This window comes from Pleurodeles waltl, chromosome 6, assembly GCF_031143425.1.
Source record: "Pleurodeles waltl isolate 20211129_DDA chromosome 6, aPleWal1.hap1.20221129, whole genome shotgun sequence".
Classification (NCBI taxonomy): Eukaryota; Metazoa; Chordata; class Amphibia; order Caudata; family Salamandridae; genus Pleurodeles; species Pleurodeles waltl.
Genome location: NC_090445.1, coordinates 610,873,592 through 610,898,816, shown reverse-complemented (window position 1 = coordinate 610,898,816; position 25,225 = coordinate 610,873,592). Strand labels below are relative to the sequence as shown.

The following is a 25,225-nucleotide window of genomic DNA, read 5'->3' as shown; positions in this document are numbered from 1 at the left end:
CATAGGAGCATTGGAATCTTGTGTGTTTGGTCAATTCTCTCTCCAATTTTGCCAACAGCGGTTTTGTTGGTGTCTTCTCGGAGAAGGGTATATCTGTCCACTTTAGCCTGTTGTGCCACTCGCGCCCCTCATCCGCTGGTCATTCCTTTAAAGTTGATGGCTAACTACAGTCTTAAAGTGGGGCTACTCACCTCTGCGTCCTGTTGGGTTTCTCTCAGGTATCTCTCGTGGGTTGCGGGTGGCTTGTGGGGGTAATTGCTGGGTGAGTGCAAGTAGCCCCAATATTAGTGGCTGAACCCCGCTTAGCACCCAATAGATCCCTTTGCCTGGTTAGTGCCACTCAGTGCCACTAGTGCCCCTTCTGCTAGCTCCCTGCTTCCCCTTTGTTGAGCAAGGGGTGCTGTGTCTTCATGGCAACTATAGGTTTGGCCCCAGGGCCATTTCTCTCTGGGCCCTGCTGGGATTGCCTGCTTTACCACAACTTCTGTCTGGCCCCCCTGAGTGGGTTGACAGAGTTCTCAGGGCATATGCATTGTTGTAGGGCACTCATCAAGCCTTGTGCTAGTCAGTCATTTGTCTAGTGCCAGAAGAGGTAATGCGTGAGGAGTCAATGGACCTCAATGTTCAGGCAATGTTGCAGCATGTGCTTATGTATCCTTTCATTTGCGCACAGTCACTGCACTGTGCTAGAAGGCCCTCAGGGGTGTAGTGAAGTTCCCACCACTTGCGGTTGTACCACTGTGGAGTTGCGGCTGTTGCTTGTCTCATTTAGATGGGGAAGCCGAGAGTCCCAGTTGGTCCCAGGGGAGTCTTTGACAAGTTCCTGGAGCTCCCAGCAGCATTCCTGACCTGTTGCAGGCTGGACAAGAACACGCACCTCAAGGTCCTAAGGGGCACACTCAGGCTTCCAGTCCCCTGTCAGCCCGGAGCATCAGAGTTGTGGCTGTTGCTCTCTCCCCTGTGGAGCAGGTAGTTAGGGCCCACAGTCAGGCCCAAAAGAAGGCCATTGCAGACTCACAGAGCTTCGGGCAGCGTCTCTGTGTTGCAGGCTGGGTGCCAACACTCTATTGTGCTGCTCTGCCCAGCCCACAAGGTTTAAGGTTCTCGGCTCTTTGTGCCGACGGGGCTCCGATGTCCAGCGGTCTACACTTGGGGGCAGAAGGGGCCTCGGATGCCTGCTGGAGTTATAATTGATGCTCAATGTGGATGCTGCTGCAGTCGAGTATTGTCGCCACTGTTGCCTTTTCAGCATGCTGCCCCTCAGTCGGGCGGTGCACACCATGATGCGACTTCTCAGTGCTGGACATGGCGCAGTCGCCAAAGTCACTAATTCTCAGTCTCCCGGTTATCACCAGCTGCTGTCCGTGTCCGTTAGGGCTGGTAGGGGTGGATTATTTGGCGGATTATGGGAGATTGTTGTGTGAGTCAATGACAGCTGTCCATGCCCCCATGATTTGTATCATTCGAACCAAATAGGCTAAAATACATTAAAATAATGATCTGAAAAAGAAGAGCTCAGGACACAGTGTCCTCACACAACAACGAGAGGTGGCCTGTTGAGCCATTTTTAAGTTCTGGGGACAAAGTCATGAATATGGTCTCTATGGACCTATGGCATAATGTAATAACATTAGCTCAGTGCATTTTGCCAGAACTTCCATGCAATTTATGTGTTGGGTCAAGTGCTCAAATTTTAGGATTGCAAGAGCAACGTTAAGAGTTTGAGGCATGTTGAATCATGAAGGTAACATCTCTCATGCCCAGAAAACTGGTTGCCAGCAGCTGGAGTGAGGATGCTTAAGCATGTAGAGTAAATTGGGAAACCATGATTATAACTCCCAATATAGTGCCGCAAGAACCATTGACCAGCTGTGCTCCCTCAGTCTCGGCACCTGCTGGTATGGCAGGGGGATCAGTGGGAATGCACAGAGGAACTTTCTTCCCAGGCTTCTTAGCATGCATATTTCACTGAACATGGTTTCTGAAACCTGGAAGCAAAGGCAACAGAGCTGCTGCTTACCTTGTTGCAAACACCGGTTGAACAGGTCATTTTTCACAGTCTGGTCCAGTTCCCAGTCATGTGACTCGGAATCCTTCTGCTGAGACTGTATGCCTTGTCAACCTTTGTCAGTATGTATGGTGCAATCAAGGAAACCTGCAGTCTGGCAGCTCAAGTTCAGATATCCTTTTCTTTCCTTGGCAACATCAGTGGGAGCCTCATCACTTCAGGGTGTAAATTGTTGTTATACTATTGTATGTCACGTTTAGCACTGTTCTTACTGCAACATGTGACTGAAATTCTCTCAGGGTACAATTGACCACGCAAGACTCTAACACATCATTAGCTGTCATTTTTTCAGGCTTCGTCCACAATATCCCGGCGGAGAGTGACAGAATTGATGAGTTTACATATCACCTGCATATTATCACCGTACATGTAGAAGCGTGCCTCACATTGATGTATTAATTTTGGTGAATAGTGTGAGAGAATTTAGCTATGCAACATCCACATGAGGCCTGCACAAACTCTGATGAATATGGAGGGTTGTTTATCATCTGTTTACTCTCTGAGATATAGGAAATTAGCCACTGTACTTCCAGGCTGCTGAAACCACATCTTTGAGCCTTGTGAGAAAATGGAATGGTCTATAGTGTAGATTGCTGTGGACAAATCCAACATAAGTTAAACAATCCAACCCAGGATTCCAAGTATTTCAGATGTACGTGATCCACCACAGATATATCAACATAAACTTTAAAACTGTAATGGCAAGGCCCTTCCTTTCTTGAGTAGTTAATATTCCTTCTTATGTATATCAGACAGTAACCCTAAAAGCCAGTGTTCCATCCAAGGGTCTTAAACAAAGACTTCAAGACCTTCGACATAAGTTGACCTATCTTACCTGTAGCATGGATGAATTCTCCTTCAGATGGTTCTTGAAATAGCATTTCGGAGAGCGGAACCTGTGATAGCCCCCATCATGCTTTTATCCAATCCATTCTAAAAAAAGAAATATACATTAGCAATAACCCATAAACTATGTAATACTATTCCAAATGGTCGACTCATTATATTGTATTGCTTAAAACGGTTCAGACTAGAAAGCATGACAACACTACATCAGGCCTCTTAACTAAGTAGAGTGGGTTTACGAGGGCAGGCTGGCCTCAAGACCCTGTACCATGAAGGATGAACAAGCCTAACGTCCCCTCTCAAGGTGGTAAAAGTTTTCTTTAAAAAAAAAATAGGGTAGCTAATGCTTGGGCTCACCTGAATCTTTTAATGTTGAATCTAGTTCTACGTGACAAACAGCAAAACAAATTAGAAAGCCTTTCCTTTGGATAGAGTTTCAAGTATGTCTTAGTCTTCGTTACTTTCTTAGGCATAAAATTAAAAAATGTTTTTGTACCTGTTTCAGGACACTTTGAAGTTCTTTCTGGGCCCACATGTCTGTCAGTAAGAGACGGGCAGCATCGGCTGCTTTGGGTGCGGAGCTAAAATTAAAAGAATTATCATCATCATCATTTGATTATAGTTAGCATCCTTTTCAACTCAAAGGAGTACCCACATACATTGAAAGCAATGAAAGTCATATTAGAAACCCAAGTAACAATTTAAATATTACTAAATCAACCTGACACTTTCAGTTGAAAAGATGGCCTAATGAAAACATGCATTTTGCTCAGGTTGCAGAGCTGTATGATTTCCAAGCAGATCCTAGAGTCATGGTAAATTAGTATATTTTGAAGAATACTTGTATTCAAATATAGATTGGGAAGACCAGACAATGTCTCCTTTATCTTTACTTTCTATAGCTGGTTCAGTTTCTTTAGCAATCTCAGCTAATTTACCATATTTCTTTTCTAGGTACCTATCACACTTGGACTGTCTTTGATTACCTATGGCACCTGGTTTATCACATATTCCCCATCACATCCTGTTTATCTATACCGTCCCACCTGACTGATTTATTGGTTGCTCCCTCTCTCACCTGGTTTATCACTGGTTACCCATCACATGTATCTTTGATTGTGTATGCCCAATGATTTAAAGCTGATTACCGATTCAACCTCTCTCAACTCCAGCTCTACATGCATCTGGGTGGTCTGTTACTCAATATAGCACTTGCTTTGCCCAAAGATGCTCATCACACCTGGGTTACATTTACTTCAATATCACATTTGATTTATTGTTGGATGCTCATCCCAAATGGTTTATCTCTGAGTTCTCAATCAGACTCCGAGTCTCTCTTGTTCTCTACATAAACTGATTTAGCTCTGGTTCCACAGTGTACATGGTTTATATTTAGATGTATGTACCAACTGATGTGTCTATAGTTATATCTCACACCTGGTTTACTCTGTCATACCTGGACCCATATTACAGACACTGTCCTTGTTTGCACCACACCACACTTTAAAACAGGTGTGTCGCACACAAACAGGGATAGTGCGCCCTATTACAAATAATGGGCAACAAATTAGTAAATGGTAGACTGACTGTTTGAAGCAGCCGATCTGTCTTTCTGTGTGCAAGGGGCAGGTGCCTGCACTTCAAAGAGGAGACAGACATCCCTCTGCACACAGGTACATTGAGAGACATGTCTGGGACAGTCCATCCAACCATATATTACCCTTGCAGAGGGCTGTCCTCCGGGGTACATTGACTGTGTGCATCCTCTTTGTGACACAACACTTCCTCTTTGTGGAACATAGTCAGTGCTAACGTCTTCCTTGCCTCGGTGCCGCCTCCATAATATGGTGTGGGAGCAAAAGCAAAGTATTCCTCTCATTTGCATGGGGCTATGACCCCATTCAAATGAGAGAATCCCTTAAAAATAGTGCACACACTATATGTGAACCGGTGCAAACTATATTACATAAAAGGGCAGGCAAGCGCCTGCACCCTCTTTTGTAAGACTACATTTCCCAGGGAGAGCAGAAAATGGTGACCATGCCCATTGCATCCCTGTCACTGTATGTTCTCTTTCGTTCGCATTATACTTTATTTATCTTGCATTTTGACTATCAAACATGATCGGTTTCAATGGTTTCCTTTCCCAGCACACCTGTTTTTCTCATTTCGGATTATGATTAAAGTCCATTTTCCCATCACACATAGGGGGTCATTCAGACCTTGGCGGACGGCGGAGGCCGTCCGCCAAGGTACCGCCGACAAATGACCGCACCGCCGCCAAGGTACCGCCGACAAATGACCGCACCGCGATCAGAAGACCGCGGCGGCCATTCAAACATTTCCGCTGGGCCGGCGGGCGCTCTCCAAAAGAGCGCCCGCCCGCCCAGCGGAAATGCCCCTGCAACGAGGACGCCGGCTCAGAATTGAGCCGGCGTAGTTGCAGGGGTGCGACGGGTGCAGTTGCACCCGTCGCGTATTTCAGTGTCTGCAAATCAGACACTGAAATACTTTGTGGGGCCCTCTTACGGGGGCCCCTGCAGTGCCCATGCCATTGGCATGGGCACTGCAGGGGCCCCCAGGGGCCCCGCAGCACCCCCTACCGCCATCCTGTTCATGGCGGGTTTCCCGCCATGAACAGGATGGCGGTAGGGGGTGTCTGAATCCCCATGGCGGCGGAGCGCGCTCCGCCGCCATGGAGGATTCAATGGGGCAGCGGTAAACCGGCAGGAGACCGCCGGTTTACCCTTTCTGACCGCGGCTGAACCGCTGCGGTCAGAATGCCCTTGGGAGCACCGCCAGCCTGTTGGCGGTGCTCCCGTGGTCGGTGACCCTGGCGGTCACCGGCCGCCAGGGTCAGAATGACCCCCATAGTGTACTTCTGCTTTCATTTCTGTTGTCTCATTCACTTCAACATCCACCGACACCGCCCTCCAGCAACATCCATTGAAGCAAACCCCCCTGATAATCACTCACCCACTTTTGCACATTTCTACCACATTTTTCAGCACGTCTCTGTTTAAGTTCTGTTTTGCCAGCTGTGGGTTGGACAGGGCAAGGTTCCTCATGGTATAACAGGCAGATGACATGATGTCGTCAGAGTTAGTGGTATTGCTGGATGGAACAGAGAGCATTCTGGAAATATCAGGAAGCACCTGGTTCCCTAAGAAGAAAGGGGCAGAGAGAAGCCATTGTCATGTAAGGGGACAAAGCATATATCAGATGGGCAATCCTTGAGGTTACATCGGCTGTACTTAGTGTTACCTGTCTCTTCCTGTTCCACTGTAGGCAGCAGAGTTGTGCCTCAAATTACACATATTTTACAGAATTAATATTTAGACGGCTGAATTATCACACTTGTGGACTTGATTGTCAAAGATGTTACACATGTCAGGTGAACTTATGTATACAACAAGGTGTATACCTGACCACAAGCCACAAATCTTGAGTCAAACAAATCAGGATATTTATGTTTTAGTCTTTTATCTGCAGTTGGCTGGATTTTCCACGGAGATACAAGCTAGCTGGTTAATAATACAGGCGTTTGCATGAGTATTGTGTGAGTCGCCATCAATAATGTTTTTAAAACTCACTAAACCATGGCGATGCCCGTTGTCACACTTGGTATACTTTTAAACTTAGTCCTAGTAGCCATTGGTGAAATGGCGAAATATGTTAGACCAAAGTGACCCAGGCACCCTAATACGTTTGAGAGAGTCTTGAGCGATGAATTTCCTCTGAAAGAAAAATGCAGTAATGTGGACAACAACAAAAAGAAAACATGTACACCAGAGTAACTACATAGTTGCTTCGGGAGTGCATCAGTCACTTCGGAGAAGAACAATAAACGAGTAGACTAATAGCAGGCGCATGTTTACACCTGTGGGTCTTTACTTGTTTGTAAATCGAAAGTACTTCGTCATGGTTCGCCAGTTATACACAATATAAATAGCAGTATTGTCCCTCTGCTAAGCATATTTTACCATCCAGGACTTATATTGCTCAGATATGTAACTTTAGCTAAAGTTATTGCTATGTACATATTGATAACACAGGGTTTATTTCTGTCAGATTACTGGGCTTAAGTATTTTTTTATGAAAGGTAGACTTTCTTACCCATCATTTTATGGAGAGCGGGATGGCGGGACATGTTACTGATTAAGGAAGTGCCCGTCTTCACCACATCAGAGTTTCCGGATTGGAGGAGTCTTGTGATCTGGGGCAAACCTTTCTCCTTCACGCCGATAAGCTGGCTCATTCCATTGGACATCTGGAGGAAACAAACAAAACTGAGTATGAAACCTCTGTTCGCACTGAGCAGACACAGTACACTTAAGTACATGACAGTACGCTGCACACTCGGGGAATGTTTTTAATGGAAGGAAATGTATTAGAGATGCATGTAAGCTAAGGAAACACGCATACAGCGAACGAAAAGTACCGAGAGTGTTGAGCAAGCTCAGGAAATGCTTACAATTTAATTAAATCCAACCATAGTCCAGTAATGTTTACGATTAAAAGAAATCCACGAGAGTGCTGTGTTCTCCCCGGCAATGCTAGCAGTTAAAGGAAATTCCTAAAAGTTCTGAGCGCACTCAGGGAAAGTTCACAATGAAAGCAAATTATGTAAGAATGCACACTACGTGAATATTTGCCAGTAGTGGAGAGGAAATGCTCCGATATTGATACTGGAAAGGGAATAAGCGCTCTCAAATACAGCGACATTAAACAAGGAGAGATTAATCTTGCAATCCTTAATGTGAATGAAGATAATCGAGAATATTAAGCACTCGTGTAACGTTCCTAAATAAAGGATGTGTGAGGTAACTGTCCAGACTTAGAACATTTTCTCTATTCATAGAAACATTTGTGTATTTTATGTATTTACTATAGACTAATATGCCACCTTTAAGAAGCGTCAGATCACTTTCACACTCTCTAAGTACTCGGAATGTCTTGACTAAAGTTTGACACTGAAAATATCAGCACAGAGGAAAGGAACCCCCTTCAGAAGAATGCTCAACCTTAACAAAATGTTTGAGCTCCCTACACACTCAAGTATTCTGTTCTTTAATGTTTGAAATTCCTGAATGTACCATTGGAACATCATAGTGCAGTAAAAATTATGGTATATTTACTATTAATGGAAGTGGAGGCAAGCGCTGCACTCATTCTCAAGTAGTGGAGCCCACACAGTTGAATGAGCGTAGCTTGGCTTTGCCACTACGTATCTGAAAAAAAAGAACATCAAGGGGTGATCATTTTCTTTGATGATCACTAGATGGTGGCCACATTTTGTGTAACATATAATACGATTCATTTAATTCTTGCACTTCAAAACAGGTGAGTTGAGTGCATCTTTGTTTATGGCATATAATCAACATTTTATGATTATCTTTTCGAGACTAACGTTTTAATAGTATTATTTTGCACACCCATCTTGTATGTTCTTATATGTAGTAGTTAGAATTTATATAATTTGAAAATACATTCATGTTTTAGTAACATGGCTGGAGGGAAGGCCTACACATATAATTTTCTTTTTCCATTTAACATTCATTGTGTCGTTGTTTTTTCTTAAATATTTTTTTCAAGATGCAGCTGTTAGGAGCAGAGACTGAGTCAACAAAATGCTCATTGTGCATGAAATATAATAAAACCTGGGACGAACTATGCAAGGGAGAAGAGAGGAGTGTTCTGGAAGCTTGGCAGTCGTAACTCTTTTGAATTTGCTGAAACCGAAGAGTATCAAGATGGGATGCATCAGAGGTTGGAAATTGTAACTTCCAATAAATTTTGATTAGAGTTTCATGCAAGAAGCTTTGACTGTGATGTCATCGTATGGGAAATTGGGATTTAAGGAGGGTTTAGTTAGAGAAGATATAGACCCTTTCCTATCTTTAGAGCTGAACAGACCCTTCTGATGTATAAACCTCATACTTTGTTTGGCTTCATGCCATCACACATCTCTTAACAGAATATTCGACTAAATTTCTGTTTGCAGACCTTTCGCAAATATTTTTAGTAATAGGATAGTTAGAGTTTAGTTGAAATTGTTAGGTAGGAGAGTTAGGTTCTCGTGAACAAGACTCATATGCTTTTCCTGATCTTTTGTATCATTGCAATAGAAGTTTCAGTCTTGTATTTGCTAACTAGGTTTAACATTTTGCGATTCTTTAATTCTCCTCTAGTGATATTATATGTTTATACTATGGTTTGTAGACTCATCTATGTAAAGTTGACTTTGAGTCTGTAATAAACCCATTTAATCCTGTGAATTAATTATGAAAGTTATCATTTGACATTTGGGTAATAAAGAAACTGATGAAATTGAAATGTGTTACTCATCACCCCCTGGAACTGAGAAGAAAAGATTAATCAGACCCCAGAATTAGTGCAAGGGACCCAGGCTCTATCACATCCTAACATGCTCTGGCAAGTCCATTAGCAAAGGCTTTCCTGTAATTCTCAATTATATTGTTTATTAACTTACTTTTTTATGTTTCTATCTGTACCCTTTCTGAAATCCCCAATGGGCATAAGGTGGATGAAATCACATCACTGACTCAGAATCTCCTGCAAACCTCCCATTGAATAATGTCAGTAATGCACACTCATGAGAAGAGCAGGAGATGAAGGTTCTGCCGTCCGTGGTGTGTCGCTCCTTGTGTGAAGGTCTACTGCAGTTGGAGGAAACTCCCAGAGTGTTTGCATCATTAGTTTTTTTTTGTTTTTCAAACATAATTCCGTTTGGGAGTTTTTTAATAAAAACAATGTTTAGTGTGCATTTGCCTTAAAGACGGCGTCTGTGCACCAATTTTGAAGTACCTTCAGTGGAACCACTGTGATGGAGGATCCTCTGAAGGAATGGAGATCACTGCTGGGCTGGCGGCTATCTCTAAATATGATGGTCAGTTGTTCATCAGGGTGGTTGACATAATGTCCTCTTCCACCGTGAGAGATGGCGGGCAGCCCTCTAAACTTTAAATCAGGCCCTTGGGAAAATCCCCCTAGATAACATATTCTATCACATTGAAAATCTAAAGGTTTGAGAGAATTATATACAATGTATTGTAGATGGCTTTATTGAAAAGAAGTATAGACAAAAATAATATGCAGTTGTGCTTTATAGAATTAATAAACACACTGAAGACGAATCAGTGGGACTGAATGGGTGCGTACCTGTTCGGGGTATCTAGAAAATCCAAAAACAATACTTTCTGTTAATATTTCAATGCAATAAATAACATATGTGTAATCAATAATATATTCAAGCGAAAAGGCCAGTGCAACCAAGGGACTTTGAGGCAGAGGTTGAATATCATCTTACAAATGGTTGCAATAATTTATGCTCTTGTTGCCTTCTATGTTCTCATATTAACCTATTTCAGAGATTGTTGCCTTTTATGTTTTCAGATTAACAGGTCTGACAGAATGTACTGACGATCAGGGATCCACTTTAAAAGAACAGTTTGACAAGGACATTCGGAAAAGTCGATTGTTTTTTAGAGAGACCTGTGAGGTATTGAAGGAAGCTGTAATTCTTTTTTGTCACGACCCTGCACCTGCGAGATATCCCATCATGCACCACTCCACAGAATAAAGACCAGTGCCAGCCAGTGTACTCTAAATGCAGATGTTCGCTGCCTTCATCTTGGAACTTCTGTTTTCAAGTTGATGGGCTCCACGAGTCTCAAATTCAACAAAATTACTTTCGAGATTGTCACTTTCAGGGATTATTGTTTCTTCTAGGACCAGCGAAGATAAGAGAATTCCTCAATTAATTTATGCCTGTCCATCTCTGATCTGATATCATGTGCTTCTCCTTTCCCTCCATTGTAAAGACAGACAAAACTTTAAACTGATCCAAGGTGATCTTAAAATGAAATCACAAACAGCGTGATTTGGTGGTTGTTAAAACATATAATGGAAGCATTATGAGCGGAAGAGACCAACCCCAAGTGAAGGAAGGACAGGCGGCATAAAAAGGGGAGCAGAGTAGCTTAGTGTCTGAGAAAATAAGAGGTGTGCAGTGATAGTGTCGGGACCAAGAAACTAGGTTTAAAGTACGGGTTATCGGAACCCGAGCCTTTCCCGTTCAACAGAACCGAGTACATTCTGGCGACGAGGATAATTTGGGCAGAGGGCTTCAGAGCTGAGAGTGCTGGCAGTCATACATGCACCTTCACACTTTAATTTTAAGCGCAGGGCTGCATTGAAACATTCTTCTTTCACCAAGTTACTCCCACACCAGCACACACGCCTGGGGGGCTGGCTGCTGTAAATGAAGGCACTACTGCCCTGCATTTAGATATTTGGGCCCACGGACCTCGTTCTATGATAAATCAGTTTTTGGTGGGAATAGAGTGCTAGAAGCAAGAAGCCAGCCGACTGTTCTGCCTCCTGCGAATGAGAACTCATTGCTTGAAGTGTGCTTGCAAAATCCCTGCACCAGCCCTGGCACACCACCTATCACAGGGATTTTAAAATCAGTGAAAGCATGAGGGAGCCCTGCACTGCACCAGAGAACGTGCAAAAGTAAAGTAGGTGAGCTTTAGCCGGCTAACACTTTACTATACCTAATTACTATGCAGTTGGTATTACATGGCCCAAAGACAGGAATGTGCTGCGCCCATGTAGAGTAGGCAAGTTATGAATTAAAGCGCTGCACAAAGGTTTGGTTTCCATAGAAACCAGATGGAGTAGATATCAGATATCTTTGGGTCTTTTGGCTGCTGATGCACTCCCACCCCAGGAGGGAGAGAAATTGGCGACACACCCAGTGATTCATGTCTGTAGCTGCGTGTAGAGAAGAAATAATCTTCCGGAGAATTTCAGATCGCGTTGCAGACAAACTTATTTCACCCCTCTGCACTGCCTTCGTGGTTCTCACGTTTTTTTGACCTCAGTATTTTAGCAGAAAGTAGCATAAGGGAAAAAAGGCTATGGTGCATGAAATGGCGAGGAAAATGACTTAAACAGACTTAAAACAGTTAGAGCATAGGGAAAAACTGTGCAAGTTTCCATTCCAAACACAGCCTGACCTGGAAGATACAGAAAGCTTCTTCCTTCAGGAAACACAGCAAGCCCAGCGAGAGAGAAAGAGAGAGCATACATTTCATTCTCAAACAAATAAGATGCAACATAAACAACAGCTTTTTCTGCAACAGGTGCAGGGCGAGGCAGCATCAGGTTCTGTCACAGACATCATGGGGCATATTTATACCCCATTTTCCGCCGAATTTGCGTCATTTTGTTTTACGCAAATTCGGCTCAAAACTAATTCCATATTTATATTTTGATGTAAGGCCAGTCTAACGTAAAAATATTGGAGTTTGCACCATCTTTTAGATGTGTGAACCTACCTTGTGTCAATGACATGCAATGTAGGCATTCCCATCTAAAAAATGGTGCTAACCCCATAGCCCCATATTTATCCCCCTTCCCCCCAGCCCCCGTGCTAAAATGACGCACGGGTGGGAGGAGGGACTAAATAATGGTGCAAAGCTTGCTTTGCACCATTATTTAATGCCTGGGTCAGACCAGGCGTTAAGGGGCCCTGTGGACCCTTTCCATGGATAAACACTATGGAATGGGTCCACAGGTGCCGTCCTCAAGCCCCAGGAACACCCCCACCCATACCAGAGGGAAACCGGAGGATGGGGGAACCCCATCCCAGGTCAGTAGGGTAAGTATATATATATTTTTTTTAATTAAAGTGCCATCGGGGGCCCAACTTGGGGCCCCCTGCATGGCACAGTGGCCATGCCCAGAGTACACTGGTCCCCTGTGCTGGCCATTGGGGTGGTGGGCATGACTCCTGTCTTTTCTAAGACTGGAGTCATGTGGTATGGATCGTTTTGCATCAGAAAATGAGGCTAGGCTGGTTAGCGTCATTTTTTTTTACTCTAACCAGCCTAACGTCATTTTTTGGTGCAAAACCCCCTTCTCCCATACCGCCAGCCCCACCCGGCTAATATCATTTTTGTTTACGCTAGCCCACCCTTTGCACCGGCTAAATATGGTGCCCAGCTGGTGCTCAGGAATGGTGCAAGCCGGTACTAAACTTTTTAGTGCAAAACTGAATTAGTGCAGTTTTGCACCAGAAAGTATAAATATGCACCTATGGGTGCAGAGCAAGGCAACACCAGGTTCCTACACAAACAGAAAAGGTGCAGGGTGAGGCAACACTAGGTTCCTTCACAAACACCATGGGTGCAGAACAATGTAGCACCAGGTTCCTTCACAAACACCGTGGGTGCAAGGCAAGGCAGCACCAGGCTCCTTCACAAACACTATGTGTGCAGGGCTAGGCAACACCAGGTTCCTTCACAAACACCATGGGTGCAGGGTGAGGCAACAGCAGGTTCCTACACAAACAGAACAGGTGCAGGGTGAGGCAACACCCGGTTTCTTCACAGACACTATGGGTGCAGAGCAAGGCAACACCAGGTTCCTTCACAAACACCATGGGTGTAGGGTGAGGCAGCACCAGGTTCCTTCACAAACACCGTGGGTGCAGGGAGAGGCAACACCAGGTTCCTTCACAAACACCATGGGTGCAGGGTGAGGCAACACCAGGTTCCTTCACAAACACCATGGGTGCAGGATGAGGCAGCGGCGGCTTCTCCGCAATAACGGAGCAGCGTCGCCCCATTATCTCAGAGCCAGCAGCTGAAAAATAAAACAAAGTTTTCTTTTTCTGCTGCTGGCTGAGCCACCATGTGCAGTGCGGGCCGGACCATGGGAGTAGGGGGGGAGGAGGAGTGGAGCAGTGGTGTGCACTTAAGTGTGCAAGTTGGTTTGGCCAGCTGTTCCAGGCCAACCAAACAGACATGCGCAGTTAGGTTTCTCCAACCAAGCTGTATTGCACAGCCAGGTTGGAAAAACAGTACAGACTCCCTGTGTCTGAGCGAGCGGTAAACCAGCCTGCTTTGGTCAATCTTGTGCTGCTCTCATGCTTGGTAATAGCATGAGAACAAAGAGGGGATTGCACAGAGAGTATCTGATGCTGTCCCAGGGACTGCTGGGACAAGGAAGCAGAGGAGCGCGAGGCGGCCGGCAGCACCAGGTAAGTGTTTTTTTTTAAAATAATTAATCCCCCATGCACTCCCCCCCTATACCTCCTCCACCTGCCCCACCACTTTTAATTTGTGTCAGCCAGCTCTGGCGCAGGGTGAAGCCGCACCAGGGTCCTTCACAAACACCTCAGGTGCAGGGTGTGATAGCACGACGTTCCTTCACAAACACCAAGGGTGCAGGGCGAGGTTGCACCAGGTCCCTTCACAACAAACAAAAGGTGCAGGGTGAGTCTGCACCAGGTTCCTTCACAAACACCATGAGTGCAGGGGGCGAGGCAGCACTAGGTTCCTACACAAACAGAACAGGGGCTGTACAAGGCAACACCAGGTTTCTACACAAACAGAACAGGTGCAGGACGAAGTAGCACCAGGTTCCTTCACAAACACCGTGTGTGCAGGGCGAGGCAGCACCAGGTTCCTTCACAAACACCGTAGGTGCAGGGCGAGGCAGCACCAGGTTCCTTCACAAACACAACAGGGGCTGGAAAAGGCAACACCTGGTTCCTTCACAAACACCATGAATGCAGGACGAGGCAGCACCAGGTTCCTACACAAACTCAACAGGTGCAGAGCGAGGCAGCACGAGGTTGCTTCACAAATGCAACAGGTGCAGAGCGAGGCAGTAGCAGGTTCCTTCACAAGCACCACAGGTGCAGTGCGAGGCAGCACCAGGTTCCTCCAGAAACACAATAGGTACCTATAGAACTTCTAATCTTTTTTAAACATAACTCGTGCAGAGAGAAACAAAGTAGTGTCAGCTTTCGTCACATAATGATAACAAATGCAAAATAAAATGGAGTAGAACATTTCCTCTCACAAAAAGACCATCATAAACTGCAATATCAGCACCCATGCAGGCGCTCCCATCATGCATGCAGAAGCAGTGAAGTACGTGCCACAGTAGTGCAAGCTTCATTTGGAAGCAGATGAGGGAAACGAGCGGGAAATCTGAACTCTGACCCAGGGCAGTTGCAACATGGCCAGGAACCGTGGAATCCTACGGTGTTCTCTGACTAGCAACAGTGAAGAGTCTCCCAGACACCTAGGTGCAGAGCGGACAGCAGAGCTGCGGGTGTCCGTTCAGTGCTGACCAGTTGCATTATGGGCAATACTACTGCAATCTTACTTTGCACACAGAGTATGAGCAGCGTGAGCAACTGAAGTGTGAGCTTCCTCGGAAGGAGAGCAGGTGGTTGATGGGCAGAAGCAGTGCACGCTTTTCTCCTATATAGGATAAATGACCACCGAGTAGCATCCCTGCACATAGGACCACAGAGAACGTGCAGTATAGCCAGTGATGGCGCAGCTATCTTCATAAACACAGATGGCTTACATTTGCCACAACAGTGCAACTCTTCTTTACACAGGCTTCACCCTCACACAAACACACACAGCACAGGTACAGCATGGGCAGCAATGGTTCAAGCTTCCCTTACACAACTAAAAGCTATGGAAGTAGCATTTCAAACTTGTATTCAACACTGAAAAGTACACATGGAGTCACAAATAACATAACACAAGCTTTACGCGCATCTGAAATTCATTTCACTACTCGTACTAACGTTTGGGAGGAGGTGAAGACTGGAGCAGATGTGAATGGATACGGAGGTGAGACGAGAACATCTGGCTCTAAATCCATGTGCTATTCTGCCTCGTGTCTTACAGAATGTTTCATGCTCCCCCATTTACTGGCCGCCAGGCTGCTGGATGCACTGTGGCCATGCTGCCACTTCTGACTCCTGGATCCCTTGGCTTCCAGGCGCTTTCCTTTTCTCCTGACATGGACAATATTCCTCTCCGCATCGTTGTCTGCCTTCCTATTTTTTCGTTATTTCTTGAGGTGCTAAAGTATGTTGCATCAGTGATCAGCAGGGTTTCTTTTTCGGAACTCTCACCTGGCTTCCTGTCCACAAGTTCTCTACATACCCACACCCAGTGCGTAGTCTTCACTTGTCCTTTCCTGTCTGGCACGGTAGGGTCGGCGATTGCTTCTTGGGTATTCGAACCCTTCCCCCTTCATCTCTGTCGCCCCTGTGCACAGATTGTCCCGCCTCAGTCCTGCATTTCCCCAAAGCACATGCTCTGTGAGGATTCACTGACTGTTGTGTTTTGTTTTGCAGGATTTGGTCCCTCGCGCCGTGCCACGAATCCAATACACACTTTTAATTCTTCCGACCACAGTCTCTTTGTAACCAGGGGCCAGGGTGCCAGTAGAAGATGGTCGTACATGTGGTTTTCAGCAGAAGCCTCACCTCTTGGAATTATACCTCGGGCTCTTCAGCGGCTTGGTTCTTTTGCATTCCAGAGGTAGGCCCATACGCAGCGCCTCAGCAAGGTCCTCAAAACCGAGTTGAGAGTGTTTGGACCAAAATCCTAAGTGCATGACTTCAAAAAAGACAATGGGGCCACTAGAAATGTTCGAGATTGAGGCATAATGAGACTGTAAATCAGTACATGAGGCTGAAACCCAATGAGTGAGACTGTGGTCTAAATTGTAACTCTCACACTTAGTCATTGCTATTGTGCTACAAGAAGTGTGTGTCAAACAAAGGAGTGAGGAAATGTTCCATCGCTTGAGACTTGCACCCAGTGAAAGACTTCACACCAAAACATAGGGTGGGGAGTATGCGCTCCAGAGTAACAAACTCACCTCACACGAGTGAGGCAGCACTCTAAGAAGCAAGACTCAGAAACAGACTGAGACTGTTTTTAAGAAGTGATGCTCCCTCAATGAGTGAGGCTCTATTCTAAGGCACAAGACGTGCTCCCAGTGGAAGAGGGTGTACAAAAAAGGTGTAAAACCTGCACCCTGTGAGACAGAAGTACACACAAAGGCGTGGTTCATTCCTCAAATGAGGACAGTTTTGCTTCATGGGGAGGTTGCAATGAGACTGACCTAAAAAGTGCAACTAACACCCAATTAATGAGGCTGTACTCACAAGGGTGTGACTAACACCTAATTAGTGTGGCTATACATGTTGTCCTCTTTGTCGTTCTGCCCCGACACACCCTTTCTATTGATTCAGAACTTGTGAATGCAGCTTTTCTCTGTGCTAACTTTCCATTCATCGGTGTCCTTTGACCCTCTGTCTGACTAAAGCAGTCTCTGCCCCTATAAGACTTCTGCTTCCAGATGCAGCACAGGGAGTGCATTCAAACGAAATAAAACCTTAATATAATTGATAGCGTCAAATGTATCTCCATTTCTAACCTCAGATGTTTTAAACGTTTCTACCATATCCAGGTCTTTTAATAAAACATATAAAACATTCCTTTTGGGCAAATACCACTACTTACATTTGTGTCCACCACAATAATTTAAATCTGTACTTTTTAAGAGGATTACACATCACATGTATTTATGCATATAGTGGTACTTTTATACGATGAACCTAGGTGGTGGCAAAGCAGTACTAAGAACAGGCATATCTCACAGTCTATATTTTAAGTTAATCTACAATGAGTCAGGACACGTGGGTCATCAATCCAAACTAGTCTTGATGTAATCTAACAGATTGGACTCCGGTTTGCTGGTACCCCACTCTATACTCCACTATTTATTTGTTTATTTATTTTTGAGTTTTTGAAAAGCACAGCTACCACTTCAGGGTACTCTATTGGCGATAAAAAGCAGAGCACAGGGTCTGCACCAGGAAGGATCAGGCATTAAATGATTAGAGGGTAGATCCAGGTCAATAAAGTCTCCCTAAACTTTTTCAATGAGGTTTGGACTAGAATCAAATATCAAAGGAAATCAGGTTCTAAAAGACTGCACCCAGTATCCTAAATACTCCGAGTGTGTAAAAGTGTCATAATTTGCTTCACATCATCACGTGAAATTTCGGAAAAATTGCACGAAACGCAAATCCATTGTTTTGCACCACATTTTAGCACAAAATGAGTCTTCACATCATTATACGGTCCAAGACACATTTAAACAAATGTGCCACAAACAACTGCCACTTGTGTTTTCTTGCTCTATTGCATTTGTGGCTAATTTATAACACAAATGATGTATTTCACTATACATTTTTACAGCAAATCGTGTGTAAACACACAAAGTGGTGAAATGGTGTAATGTTGTGTCTGGCATGAAAAAAGTTCGCTCAGGCCTACTAAATACTCTGTAACTCAATTTCTTGTAACTGAAATGGGGAACTTCTAACGCAGCTTTGTTCAAGAATTTGAGGTAACCAACAGCATATATTTTAAACTTTAATTTGTAGGAATTTGTGAGCTATGCTATAGTAAATTGTATACATTATACATCAAATTTTAAAATGATTTTTCTTTATTACTCGTAAGCAGTGAATCGGATAAATGTGACTGGAGACCAGTCGAACTTTTCGAGATTGAAAATTGGCCTTACTAAGTAATTTTTGATTTTTCGAAGAAAATCAATAGATTTAGACAGTAAGCAGCATAAGTGCCATTAATATAGTCTGGACATGAGTGCACAAATGCACTCACTAAAACAGATAACGAAAAAGCTGCATTGCAATGCTCCTAGGTTGACAGACATAGGTTGGAGTAGGCTTACTGATCTGACAGTCCAGATTAAGTGCAGAGTTCAAAATGGAGCCCAGAAAAACTGACTTTAGACACCAAATTTGAACAAACATCAAGACGACTTAGCCAAAGGGAATTGTTCTCACAATGAAGCTTGCTAGTGAAAAGTAAGAGTTCTGACTTGGAAGAGATTAGTTTCAGGTAGTTTTGATTAATCAAATCAAAGGATGAAAGGTAAACCGAGGCACGGACTGTATTCCTCATCATCCTATTTGATGAAAATAAGGGTATCATTGGCATACAAATAAACCTTCGCATGGACATTTGCCTGGTTTAGCAAGAGCTTGAACATACACATTAAAATGAAGAGAGGCAGAGGGACCTTAGATTTTAAATTGAGAGGATGGGCAAATGTTTAGAGAAAAGCTGGACAGTTTATTGGTGCTAACAAGGTTAAAGTACCTTTCCTTTGAAATAGCGGGGGGGGGGAGATTTAGGATAGTGGTTTCATCTGAGAAGGGGGTCTCTGTAATACCATTATCAGCGTTATTCATGACCCGTGTTTGGTTGAGGCCTTGTCTAATTGTACTGATTTTGACTTGGAAGTAAGTGGCTAAATTATTCACAAAATTATGTGTAGAAATAGAATAATAGCTACTTCCTATAGGCTTAGAGAAGGAGAAGGAGTTGGTGATTTTACATGGTTCTTGAAAGCTGTTTTTAGCAGAGAGGATTTTTTGGAATGAAACATTCTTTTAGCTTTCCTAACGAGGTGGTTATAGATGCACATCTGTCTAAGGAAGATCATTTTTCACTTGGAATTATAATTTTTGTGGCAGGCCGTTTCTATCCTTTCTACGGTTAGGTTATCTTCTTTTAGTTTATCTGTGAACCAACGATTAGATGTGAATTTAGTTTTAATTACTTTTTGCTTCTATCAGCGCAATTTGATCCAGGTTTCTATCAAGGGTATTGGTAACATTATCTAGCATGTTATTTACATCAAAGGTACTCATGGGATCTGATTATTGACTGGCAGAAAAGGTTTGAGAGAGGATTACTGGACATATTATGTCAGTTTCAATTGAGTAACTTTCTGAGGACTTAAAGTAGTTGGATTTTTACAAATGTTGTCAAATTTTATTAAGTAAGGGTCTAGAAGAAAGGAAGGTGATCCTACTACAAAAGGTAAAGAGAAGGTCAGTTGTATGGCATGCTCTTTGGAAGGGTCCAGTCACTATCTGGGTGAGGCCCAGTGTAGACAAAACGTTAAGGTGAATGATGTAAGGGGAACCATCATTTTGCCATGGCATTAACATCTCCTAGCACCAACACCTCTGGGAAAACTGACATGGCATGAATAATGAATTCTTCAAGTGAGTGAAAGGAGCCCACTGGTGTTCCAGGGGTTTGTCTATAAATTTGGATACAGCTTATCTTGTAGTTGTTTTTAATCTTCAGTGCACAGAGCAAGGCATCTCATTCTTGAAAAGAAGAGCTTGGGTAAATAGCAATGCTCAGAATTGTGGCAAATTAGACTAACCCGTTTACTTCTCATTAGGGTGGCCCACATCTTATAGCTTTGAGAAGCTAAGTCTTCAATAAGTAGAGTTAGTGTCAGCCGTGAACCAGGTGTCAGTTAAAAGTAGTAGCTCCAATGGTTCATTAGAGATTAGAGCATGGATTAAAAAGTGCTTTTACCCTCCGAATGTGTGATACATGAGCTTACCTTTAGGGTGATTAATACGAGGAGCTGGGAAGAAAACATTTTGAAAGATTTCCATTGAGGCTCATTTTAGTACCCCACTCCAGGAGAAGCATTTCAAGATGGAACAGTAGTGTTTATCAATACTGTTTGCAGGGCCAAGAAAGTAGCAGTTTAACATAATTTGTTCTAGGGTCAGAGAGGCCGACTAGTGGGCCTTGTGGCACTGCTGGGAATGGATAGGAGAAGACAGGCTGTATGCGTCCATTGCACCTCTACACTGCAGCACCATTAAGTAGCAGAAGCTAAGTGGAGGAAGAAAGAGGTCAAAGAAACCTGTCTCAGTCCTGCACTAGACAGAAGTCAGGAAAAAAGAGGGCAAAACAAACAAACTGGCAATTAAAATAGTTACAAATAACAAATAATATAAACAGATAAATGAGACCAAGTAGTCTGGAGATGTTACACAGGGAAATAAAAGTATAAGGCCACATCAAAGAAATCATAAAAATGTGATCTGTGAGCACCAGGCCCCCCCAGCCAGAGGCCTGGGGATTCAAGAAATTAAGAGGTTGGGCTGATGCTGCAAAATGCCACGTTCCACAATAGAAAAAAGTGAAGAAGGAGCAGATTCAATCAAACATTTATAGAGCATATCAAATCACCTGTGAAGGTCTTGAGTCACTGGAAGTGTCTGTTGCTGTGTGGAGGTATGATTATTCGATCATCCAAGTCTTTAGTTATCTTCTGAATTGCTGGAGTGATAGTGCTGTCCTGAGGTGCAGAGGGAGGTTGTTCCACGTCTTGGCTGCCAGGTGCAAGAAGGAGAGTCCTCCACTGTTGGCTTGACAGACCTATGGTGTGCCTTCGAGGGAGAGGGAAGCCAATTGGAGGTGTGTAGTCGGTTGGTGGAAGGTCAGGTGTTTGTTGATGTATGCTGGTCCTTTGTTGTGCAGGGCCTTGTAGGCGCGACTCAGCATTTTTAACTGGCATCACTTCTGAATCAGGAGCCAGTGTAGTTTTGTGAGATGGGGCTGTGATGTGAGTCCTTCTCGGGAGGTCGAGTATGAGTCTTGCAGCTGAGTTATGTATCATCTGGTGTCTCTTCAGGAGCAATGCAGTGATTCCTACATAGAGCGTATTTCCATAATGCAGTCTGCTGGTGATGAGGGCCTGTGTGATGGTCCTTCTGGTGATTACTTGGAGCCACCTGCAGATCTTCCTTTGGAATTGAGGCATATAACTAATGAAGGTCGCTTTTGCAAGGCTCGGAAAGCCTGGCTGTTTAACTTATAATCCTCTGTTCTGTGTTCTTCACTGTACTGTTGACTGCTTAGCACTGGGAGGCCTACGGCTAGCCATGCACTCTGCAAATATCACAGAATAGAATATAATAGCATGCAGAGGGTGAGAAAGCAAGCAGATGAGACTGCGTTCACTTGTTTCTTCATGGATAGCTTTCTATCCAGGATAATGCTGAGGTTGCTGGCCGTGGTGTGTTGGGGAGGGAGCTGTGCGGAGCTCTGTTAGCCACCATGTGTTAGTCCATGGTGAGGTGTTGTTCCCAAAGATGAGGATTTCTGTTTTTTTGTTGTTGAGTTTGAGACAGTTGTCCTTCATCTGTGGAAGTTAGCTTTTGTGGTGGTGGGATCTTTAGACAGTGAGAGGATGAGATGTGTGTTGTCAGCATAGGAGATGATGCTTAATCCGTGTGATCTGACATTGACAGCCAGGGGGATCATGTAGGTGTTGAAGAGGGTCGGGCTGAGGGACGATCCTTGGGGGACTTCACATATGATCTTCTTGGGCTCTGAGATGAACGGTGGGAGATGGATCCTCTGGGATCTGGCGTTGAGGTACGATTCCCATTCAGCGCTTCACTAGCTGCTAATTGTGTCATGCCGCAGCGGCCCACGGCGTCTCCCGGCCGGGCCGCGGGTGAAGCCGCGGCCCGTTTTAGGGGTTGCGGGGCCCGCGGCGTCCCTTTTCTCCAGCCGCGCGCTGTTCTCCTGATGCGGTGAGGCCTGAGGCCCAGGATTGGGCGTCGGACCTCGCCGCACACACCGCACAACGCAGATGTTGTCATGGGGTGTCTGCGCCCCCCTAGCTTCACACTTACCGGGTGCCCCGTTTCAGGGCTTTCCTTTCCTCCTTCATGATTCCTGGAGCCATGCCTTCTCCTTCCCAGCACACCTTGCACCTCCCTTTTCCCTGCATGCATCTGTTCCCTTTTTCACTATGGTGTCTTTTCCTATCTATTGCTATAGCCCCTTCCCAATCCAAAATGGTGGTATTACTTCTTCCTGTCTATCACTTCCTGTCTAGGGGTATATAAGGGGAATCATTTCTTCTTCTCATTGCGTTGCAACACTTCTGCTGTGGTGGTCACGCTCCGGCTGGTCTTCGCTTGGACACCAGTTGCTCCTGTTTTTTCTTCGGCTTTCCAGTATTTCCAGGCTCCTGAGTGCTAATTCCTTGTGTCCTCCTTCTTTTCCAGGGAGTTCCTGTTGGAAGTTTTTTCCCCTTGGGGTTTTTCCTCTGGGACTCCTTCTGGAGGGCACGGAATGTGGTGGCGTACTATTGTCAACAGCACCGTGGCTACCGGAAGGGGTCGCTCTTACCTCGGTCAGAGCAGGACTTGCAGGAACCAGGGCCGCACACCATCCCTCTCCGATACAGACGGTAAGCCCAGGGTGAATCGTGACAAATTGAAGCTAGAAATACCTTCAAACCCCTAAAATCCGCTCTAAGACTTTATGTTGATCCTTGTGGAGGCAATCAGCACATAAATTGTGCCTTTATCACTGTTTTACATTTGAACTCTGTGGAAACTTGTTCCCTCTGGTTTAAATGCTATGTCTTTACATATTCACACAATCTCATATAGAATTGCCACTGTGTGGAATGTTCTGCTTTTGTATGTCACTAGGTGTAAAGTGAAGCTTCAAAGAAAACTGCAGAAGAGTAAAACTTGTTATGAAAATGTCCTTAGTACCACAAGAGAAAGTTTAAGTGACACACTAGTGTTCTTTTCCTTATTTAGTTATCATATTGCTTCTGAATCACAGATTGTCCAGAAGCAGAAATAATCAAAATGGGGCAAAAACAGGAAAATGGCAGCATGCCCATCAGTAACTTTATAAAACACAGGTTTTATACATTCAAAGAACAGCATGAAGCCTGGACCTCATTAAAAAGTAATACATCTCCAAGAACACACTAATATGTCTTCAGACATACCAAACAACGTTAAAAATATCCATATAAACAGAAGTACACAGGCCCAGTTCTGCCTCCATCACTAACCTAGCACACATGGAAAGCAAAACAGACAGACATTCAATCAAAGGAGAACAAGATTCGAGAGAATCGGAAAAGAGATAAAGCAACTAAACAAGAAACTGAACCAATGGAAACTAGAAATTAAATGTGAACACATACATTGTAAAATACGAGGAATTCTTCAAAGAAATCCCATTTTGTCCAGACTGAATAAGAAAGGTACTTCATGCACTGCAACCGATAGACAAGAGGCTGGCCACCAAAGAAAGTGACTTGTGCAAAAACTGACTGACTGTCTGCTACGAAAATGAAGTAAAATGAAGTAAAATGTAGACAAATGCAGATTATGCCATAACTAGTTGGAGACAGTTTCACACCTGGTTTCGGATGGCAAGTACGTAATGCAGAAGACTAAGAATACAAGCAAATACAACAACGAAGCCTGCCTCATCTATTAGAGATGATGCATTATAACATTTAGAACCAGATGGAGATGTGGCTCACGACACAGTTACAATTACAGAAAACAACGAGGTTACTATAGCAGGGAACATCTCAATCCCAGCCGATATAGACGCTGTAGCTAGAAAACACTTCCTGCTGTAACATGTATGTAAAGCAACACCCAGCTTGAAGACATCAGGCTAAGCCCCATCTCAAACATAGAACATTGCCATTGACTGGTTGCCCCCAGGCCCTGCTGCTGTTTTAATGTCTTGCACAATGAGAGCTTTTCAGAAAGACTGGGAGAGGATTATGATAGAAGAACACGAAAGTCAGCACCAGACCACCTGAAAGAGTAAGTTGTCTAGTTTTTCAAGTAAGACACAGATATGCTCACAGCTTTCCCACACACCGTGGCCATTGGTGAACTGTGTCTTCACACTTACCATGCCTTTGCTGGCGGTGAGATTCTGCAGGGCACCTGCACAGGCCTCCAAGGTGGAATCCTTCTTGCTCTGCCCCAGCAGGGCCAGGTACGTGCGGATGGCGTTAGAGTGGAAGAGCATGTTGGCACCCCTTGGGTTGCTATCTTCTTCGGGCAGGGGCAACTCAAAGTTGTTATTCTGTTTAGAAAGACCAGGATGTTCAGATTCTGGGTTGATACAACAGAGACATAACAGGTGACATTCAGCCCGCGTAGCGAAAGAGACACATACGTAAGGTAGAAAAATTAACAGCTCCTCATACAAGTCAATTCAAATCTGATCAGCACAAACCCAATGACTGGGAAATGTTTACCTATCAACAGCGTAGTACTTTTGGATTTTTTTATATTGGTTGATCGTCTGTAACAAGCACACTATGAAAAGGACGAAAATACAGTGCAACAAACTAAACAAAGTTAATAAACTATTCTGCACAACAAATATAATTTAAAAGCAGAACAACGAATTGCATGTCCATAATATCTATACTAGAAAGTAATAATCCAGCCAATTTCAAGCCAAGCATTTACCAGTACATTCAGAACAACCCTACTAGGCTACCTAGACCTTCGACCCTTTGCAACCAGAACATTAAGGAATCATTTAGAAATGGACAGTTGGTAGGCATCTGACAAAATGTGACAATGCTCTATCTGTCACATTTGGTGTTTAAATGACCCATTTATATCAGAAAAGCACCAGGATTTCAGGAGTGGAGCTTCAGCTAGCTCTGTTGTCGGAAGCCTTTGACCAAAAGCCTGTCCTTTCCTGGACTGTCGGCCAGAGAAGTATGTTATCAGTTCTG

At 44.2% G+C, this 25,225-nt stretch overlaps 1 protein-coding gene across 2 annotated transcripts in view; it reads right to left on the bottom strand.

Moving 5' to 3' along the window:
• The window catches only part of PKP1 (plakophilin 1), a 160,526-nt gene that overhangs the window by 8,950 nt on the left and 126,351 nt on the right, over positions 1-25,225 (bottom strand). For both annotated transcript variants that reach the window (XM_069238897.1, XM_069238896.1), the window contains 5 exons: positions 24,382-24,558; positions 7,031-7,184; positions 5,891-6,077; positions 3,411-3,495; positions 2,904-3,001 (listed from right to left, as the gene is read on the bottom strand). In XM_069238897.1, the coding sequence (XP_069094998.1) occupies positions 2,927-3,001; positions 3,411-3,495; positions 5,891-6,077; positions 7,031-7,184; positions 24,382-24,558 (678 nt within the window). In that variant the 3' untranslated portion in view covers positions 2,904-2,926. The remainder of the gene's footprint in view (positions 1-2,903; positions 3,002-3,410; positions 3,496-5,890; positions 6,078-7,030; positions 7,185-24,381; positions 24,559-25,225) is intronic.